Source organism: Trichosurus vulpecula, chromosome 9 (genome assembly GCF_011100635.1).
Source record: "Trichosurus vulpecula isolate mTriVul1 chromosome 9, mTriVul1.pri, whole genome shotgun sequence".
NCBI classification, from domain to species: Eukaryota; Metazoa; Chordata; class Mammalia; order Diprotodontia; family Phalangeridae; genus Trichosurus; species Trichosurus vulpecula.
Window position 1 is genome coordinate 109,388,196 of NC_050581.1, and position 7,871 is coordinate 109,396,066.

The 7,871-nt window shown below is 41.5% G+C and overlaps 1 protein-coding gene across 1 annotated transcript in view; it reads left to right on the forward strand.

Annotated features, from left to right (window-relative positions):
* GRIN3A (glutamate ionotropic receptor NMDA type subunit 3A) overlaps positions 1–5,850 on the forward strand; it is a 228,974-nt gene extending 223,124 nt beyond the window's left edge. The window contains exon 9 of the mRNA XM_036738761.1: positions 1,503–5,850. Within this exon, the coding sequence (XP_036594656.1) occupies positions 1,503–1,839 (337 nt within the window). The 3' untranslated portion in view covers positions 1,840–5,850. The remainder of the gene's footprint in view (positions 1–1,502) is intronic.
* Positions 5,851–7,871: the final 2,021 nt, after the last annotated feature.

Here is a 7,871-nt window from a genome sequence, read left to right on the forward strand (position 1 = left end):
CTAGGCCAAGTCATTCAATTTCAGTCTCAGTTTCTTCATCTCTAAAACAGTAATAATTCTTTCTGTGCCTAGCCAACAGTGTTATTGTGTGGAAACCTTAAAGCACCAGGAAAATGTGAAGTGTTAGCGAGACGCATTCTGTGGTTCAGCTATATCATCTGTAAGATGGGAATGATGATACTCAGTTGTCAGAATTCAAGGAATCAGGCAGAAATAATAATAATAGCTAGCATTTATGAAACTTTTAAGTTTTGCAACAGGCTTTAAATGTGTTATTTGATCCGGGGAAAAACAGGCTAAAGGCTTGGACTAGAAGACACAGCTGGGCAGGACAGGTAGTCCAAGCAGGTCTCAGCATTAAGCTAAGAGAGCAACCTCTAGGAGATCAAAAAGGCAAGGAAGTCTGGAACCTGCTAGCGGGCAAAAGGTCTGAGCACGAAGGGAGCTGCTATCAGGGAGGTCCAACAGCAGATATGTGGGGTCCTGCCAAGAAGACCAAAAGTCTAGCAATAGTGATCCAGCCCCCTGGTAAGACTCAGGGGGATGCAAGGTCAGTCCCAACAAGAGCACCAGAAGATTGGGATACTGAAGAGCTAACATGAGGAAAGGAGCAAAAGCTGTAGCTGCTGTTTATGAGAGAAGTTTGCCTCCCTCTACAATACTTGCTCCTACTAAAGTGGATGGAGAGGGGAGAGACAGGCAATTACTGACTCAAGTAGGAAGAGTTAAAAGACCCAATATTGGAAAGGCAGGCAGTAGGATATAATAGAAAGAATACTGGACTTAAAAGATTTTAAGGTCTTGCTCTGCCATTTAATAGTTGCATGACCTTAAGTAAGTCACTTCCCTCTGAGCTGTAACTCTTCATCTGCAAAATGAAGCCAGTGATCCCTTACTTATGGGGTAGCTAGATGGTACAGTGCAATGAGCACTGGGCTTGGGGCCAGGAACATCTAAGTTCAAATCTGGCCTCAGACACTTCCTAGCTATGTGACCCTGAGCAAGTCACTTACCCCCATTTGCCTCAGTTCACAAAATGAGGACACACTAGAGAAGGAAATGGCAAACTACTCCAGTATCTTTGCCAAGAAAACCTCATGGACAGAAAGTCTGTGGAGTCACAGAGTTGGACCCAGTGGAATGAGTGAACAACAGCAATCCCTTACCTACCTTACAGATTTATGTGAGGAAATCATGTGTCTTACCAAAAGAACAAGCCTAAAGAAAGAAGTTATCTGGTCCTCAGCTGGAGGTACTTCGGGGGTGGGGAACCTGTGGCCTCAAGGCCACATGTGGCCCTCTAGTGTCCTCAAGTGTGGCCAAATCCTTTATGGCCACAGGTTCCCCACCTGTACTAGATGAGTGCAGGTGCAAGGAGTCAGGTTGAGGGTGAAAAGGGAACCATAGTACTCTAAATTCACCAGAATTGGTATTTTTAAGTCATTCTTCTTTATTGTCATTCAAAGTATCATTCTTTTGAAAGATCTCCATTGTCTCCCTAGGTCCAACGCAGCCAACAGTCAGCTCAGCGTATGGAATACTGCCGACCTGAGCCACTACAATCGGCGGAAATACATGTACCGTGATGAAGGGCAAAGCCACCTGAACATGCACCCTCATCAGGGCATCGCCCTCCCTATAGTGAGGAGAGAGATTCCCACTTCCCTCACCACCAATGGGAAACCAGACTCCCTAAATACTGCTAGGACCTCAGTGACCCAGGAGCTCACTGAGCTGGAGAAGCAGATCCAGGTGATCAGGCAAGACCTACGGCTGGCCATGAACAGGAAGAACCAACTGGAAGAATATCAGAGGACAAACAGGACAGTCGAGTCCTAAGTGATCCAATCTCTATCTGTTCTGTCCTGACCTTCCTGTCCTTCCCCCAAGCCACTTTCAACCCTTCTCTAACCCCTCTGTAAAATTTGTAATGTACTTTTGTAACTGCTGGCAGTGGTGAAGGAGAGCCAAACAAAATAGGTTCTCCTTAGAAGGCAACCTCAAAGTGATTCATCAATTTCCATCCTCCAGGGTGGTATTCTCATTCAGAGAATCTCTTCTTTCCTCCATGTGAACTTTGAATCAGTCAAGGGCAATCTTGGACAAAGGAACTAACTATGAGCAAAACCAGACCATACTCATCTCCTGTTTCCTTCTTCACCTGGTGCCACATTTCTGGTTTTTAGCCCTTTCTGTGCATTAAAAAAATGTCAATCAGACCTGTGTCTCTTACTGGGTTTTGATATTTTTACTAGTATGAGCATACCTCGACTAACATGATTAATCAGATGTAATAATGTTATTAGGAGACTGCCAGTTCCGCAAGTTCAATGTTTTCAGTGGTCAATTGGCCTGACAATGACACATCAGGGTTTCATGATGTGACAATGTGGTTACTTTGTGTTAATGTTATTGCAAAAGTATTGTGGACAGTGCAATGTTAGGCGAGGTATGATTGTATAGAATGGTTACCCAGGACTACATATTTTAATAATATTTCTTCAATTTAACCCAACTCAAATTTGGGTTTTTTTTTATTTTGGGGGTACAGTTAGTGAAAAAAGATCCAAACACTCAAAAAGCTAAGACTCTATTAGAGACCAATCTTGCTGAAAAATTAATGGTATCATATTCTTCAGTCAAACTAAGCTTTCTTTATAAGTGTGTGCCTTTTGTAAGAGACAAAAAGAGATAAGACAGAGATGAGGCCTCTCTGAAGAACATCTGTGTTTACTATTTGTAATAGGATGTGTGTGACTGTGAATCCTGTGAAAATGTTTGTGCAAACCATGTGATGGGTTAATTCTCAAATCTGCCACAACCTATCCTCTGACTGTAGGAAGCCCCAAAAGTGATCCTCATGCATGCAACTGAACCTGCTCCATGCCATGCTTGAACTTGCAGGCATCTACCCTCTCTTTTTTGTGTAACTACTGTGATATTTGCCAAATGCCCTAGTCACCAAAGGCATATTGATACGACTCTTGGTTCCTCCAGTTGGTATTTCTAGCGCATTTATCGCCTCCATGAAGTTGGATCTGAGTCATCTAGTTGTTTCTATTTAGCTACCTCCTAACCCCCACATAGCTCTCTAGAGAAGCAAGATGAGGAGGGAGCCAACGAAGCCTAAAGATCTCAGTTGCCTAGGGCCCCGAGAGCTCTGAAAAGAAGTATTACTGCCTTCAGGAGAACACGCTTACAATGTCACCTTCCACAGCCACCAGGGCACCAAAAAATGTCACTCAGGAATAGACTCTCCTTTACATCCGTTAGAGTCTTTTTTTCCAATACTCGCCATTTGTTCCAATTAATCCATTCAAATTTTTTTGAGCACCTATTAATTCAAGGAACTGCACTAGGTGCTAATGGATAGGTGAGTAAAATCTTCAGTCCCTGCCTTCACACTCTCACTTTTTGAGTGCCTCTTAAGTGACTGGCACAGTAGTTGGCTACAACCAGTCAACCTGACAAGTAGTTAGCCACCTCCATCAAGTGACTGAAGGGGATCCTAGCTCCCCAACTGTCCCTCACTTTATACTATGGCATCTTAAATTTCTGCTAAAGTCATTCCCTTAAACGGAGAACTGAGTTTTCTGGATGCTCCCATTAACATTCAAATACTCCTAGCTGAGTAATACTTTAAGCCTTGAGGGTGATAAATCACAACTGGAAAATGAGTCAATAGGAAACAAAGCAAAAGCAACACCCCAAGAAAGGGAAATGGTTAAAGGGGCTAAAAACCTTCAAAGGTTTCAGCCAACCCTGCTCTCAGACTATCCCTCACAGGGCTCTAAAGTAGAAAGCCCTGAGTTTGAAGGCACATGTCTAGAACTATCTCCCAGAATTTTCTAATTACAGCCCAGGACACTGTAGGGACCAGGTCATTACCCTCCATGCACCTCTTATCCAGAAGGTTTATGTACAGGTGTACCTCACTTCACACAGTAGCCAGGTTCTGGAAAAGTTGCCTGTAAATGGAAATTTTTGTAAATCTAATTATATTCTAACTGCATTTGGGTGGCTAACTACTTAGAGGAACCCAGCAGTCTTTTGTAAAGTAAAGAATCCTTTTGTAATGCAAATAATTATCCCCTAATTTATTTTTTTTCTAAGTTTGGGTTTTTTAATAATGGATTTAATTAAAGCAGGGCATATATCAATATAAAGACACTTTGAGGAATGCTTTTTTGGGTTTCTCTACCTTGTCACAAAATAGGCAGTAATTTTTGCCCCACTCAGTCACTCAGTGTCTGTTCTGGACCATTGGGTGATAACTGGCTGACACTGGTAAGTCTGGGGTAGAAATGTAGTAGCCACTTGAAGGCCAGCTGTTGGGGACTGTCACCAGGTTTACTGTCATTGATGTTGCTTGAAATGATTTCATTTTCTGGAAAAAAAAAATTTCTTGTGATGAAATGAAACTGTTTTCATGTTAAATTGTGATGGTTATTTTTATTGCTGGTGGTTGAACAGTGTTTTGCAACTTGTGAAACAGTGTGCTGTGTTTTGTAAAAAAGCTTTCATGAAATTGAGTCCTTCAAAACAACTCTGCTCTGCCCTACCCTATCCTTACCTGGGCTCTATAGACTTAGGCCCTTCTTGGGCTCAAAGAGAAAAAGTCAGTGACATTCAGGTTAGGGATGATATTATACAAGAAGAAAACGAGTTTTCATCCCTTGGCTGAAAGAGCTCCTGTTTCACAAATACATGAAATTACAAGGCGGTGAATAAAGGAAGAAAAGGTGAAAGTTTGAATTCTCTTATCAAGTCCCTTTAGGAGTAACATTTGACCATTCCCTATCTCTGCTCCCTCAGCTACAAGGAAGCAAATGTCATTGGCCATCTAATGCCCAACCATGTTTTGGGAAAACGTTGGAAAATTCAAACTCACTCACTGCAAGAAAAGCTCTATGTGAGCACCAAGAATAGGTGTGTTAAGTGGTACAAATGTGGCCACTAAATGTCTGAATAGCAATCACAGAGCCCAGAGCTAGCATGCTACACAGCATAAAGGAGAAAATGCACCCCACAGGTAGGGCAAATGATAAACACACCAGATGTACAAGACAATTCTTAAAAGCATTTCTACGGTAGGCAAGTGATGTGATTGTAGCAATCCAGCATGGAACTCCACTGGGTTCTTTGATGTGTTTGGAGAACAGTGATTCTGGTCATTCTATAAATGGTAATCCTCCTTGTTACATAAAGTTTTGCTGCTGCCCTTCCAAATAGGGATACTGGAGGGAATGAATAAAAGTGAAAGGAAATCCCAAAGAAAATAGTACCAGATCATCTGGCTTTAGACTCACAAGAGCTAAAATTCAACACTGAATTTAACCTTTGAGAAAACTCCTCTAAGAATCTAAGAAACCAAGAAATGAAAATTAACAAGAGGTAAAAGGGTCTACTTTACAAAGTCAAAATTGGCAAGGCAGAAACCCACATCCAGCTTCAAAGGGAGTATTTCTCTGGTCATTAAAACCAAATTTTTATATTTTTTGTGTGATTGAATGACCAGTTGTTCAGTCCCTCCTTTGATCACCCACCTAAGCCATAAACCTATTTCTTCAATACTATTTACTACCATGGCTTACTGTTTTATGAAAACAGACTTCACTGTATTTTCTTAGGAAGGCTGAAGAGTTTTTTTCTATGTGTCTTCATTCTGAAGTATATGAAACAGACTGCTCAGCTCCAGGGAAGGACTGAAATGTTGTCCTTTGGGCATAAAGTGAACAGGATGATTTGCTCTGGGCATGTTTCTTGTACATTTGGGTGGATGGATGAAATGTCTTTAGGTCTTTTCCATCACAAATTTCTATGAATGTGGAATAAATGTTTGGATTGAAACAAAACTCTGGAATGATGCTGCTAGAGTTCATCTTTGGGTATTTGTGAAAAGTTGACATGAATGGCACCAGACTTCCCCAGCAGAAAGTATATACATTGGTTCATTAAAAATTTAAAAGATTTAAAGCGAATATATATTGCATCACATTTGAGGAAACCCAACAATACGTTAATACAAACATGATAGGCCAGAATTGGTCTCCCAAGCTCTCCTCTCAGTCCTCTTTCCTTTCACAAAACTTTCTCTGCTAGCAATTTCATTCATTCCAACACTTGCAAATTGGTCATTCCATCCCCAATCTTGTTATGACTGTTACTGTGAGCATTAAATGGAAGAAATATTTGCAAAGTGCTTAGTGTAGTGCCCAGCACATCACAGGCACTTCATGTTTACCTTCTCACTCTCACCCTGATTCCCACAGTGATATTTCTAACTGCCTACAGAATACCTATGCTTGGATGTCCTTCAGACACTTCAAACTCAACATATCCAAAATTAAACTACTCATTCTTCCCACTCCATCTGGACCCGTCCTTCCTCTTAAATCTCTTCTCTTCTGGGATGTACCAGCATCATCTCAGTCACCCAGGCTCAAAACCTGTTACCCTTGACTCTTGCATAAATAGAAAAACATTAATTTGGAAGCATAGCACAAGTCTGAATCCTGCCCCTATCCTGCCCAGGAAAGTCGTATCTGCTCTCTGGGATTATTTCTTCCTCTGTAAAATAAAGGGGTTACTCTTCCAATTCCAAAGCCTATGATCCTAAGCAGCCTACTTCTTTACTCTTCCTCACCTCTACCCACATCCAATCAGCTACTAAGTCCTCTCAATTCTACCTCAGCAATATTTCTGGTATAGGTTCTCTCATTCCTAATCTATCACTAGTCACCCTGGTTCAGGTTCACCCTAGCATTGCCTTTCCCTGGAAGGAGAAATACCATAATAGCCTGCTAACTTCTCTCCCTATCTTCAGCCTCTTGGCTCCCCAGTTCTCTAAACAACTTCCAAAATCATTTTCCTAATATACAGATGAGAATACTCACTGCCCTGACATCTCTTGTGTTCCTCCATGACTGACAGGATAAAATACAAACTATCTTGCCAATCAAGATCAAATGATAACAGATTTAAAGCTGAAAAGGACCTTAGAGACCATCTAATAACCTCATTAATTTACAGATTAAGAAACTGAGGCCTAAGTGATTAAGTGAATTGCCCAAGATCATGCTGGGAGTGCCAGTGGTAGACTCTGAACCCAGCTCTTTTGAGTGCAGAGCCAGGACTCTCCCCTCCCTACCCCATAAATGTAAAAATCTGTCTCTAACCTGTTTTTCCAGTTTATGCATACCATTTAACCCAGCTGGAGGATCTTGAGGTTAAAGAAGATGCTGCCAAACCCATCTTAGAACAGAAGCTTAAATTGTAAATGCTCCCTATACATTCCTCTTTCTCAATAGGCCCAAAGCCCCCAAGTTATATAAAGCCAATAACAACTCACATTTCTATAAGGATAGATACAAAGTCTTGTATTCAAGCTTTACAAGCACAAGATAGGAGTACACCTAAAAAAGGTCTGAGGGCTTCAGTAAACTGCAAGCTCGATATGAATCTAACAGTGTGATATTATAGCCCAAGGTTTAGTGTGATTTGGGTCCTAAATCAAGAGACAGAACTTCCAGAAATAGGGAAGGGGTATCACTGTACCCTGCCTTGGTCACATCATACCCTGGGGACGGTCTGGTTCTGGGCACCACATTTCCAAAAAGACAATTTAAGCTGCAGTGTCCAAAGGAGGGCAACAGGATAGTAAAGGGCATCTAGTTTGTGCCACATTAGGATTGTCTGAAGAAACTGGAGATGTTCAGTCTGGAAAAGAGATGACTTACGTGGCACATGATAGCTGTGAAGGGAACCAGGGATCTGAATAATAATCATAATCATGTCTAACATTTGTAAAGTGCTTATTACATGCAGCCACTGTGCTATGCACCTTATATCTTATCTCAATTGATCCTCAC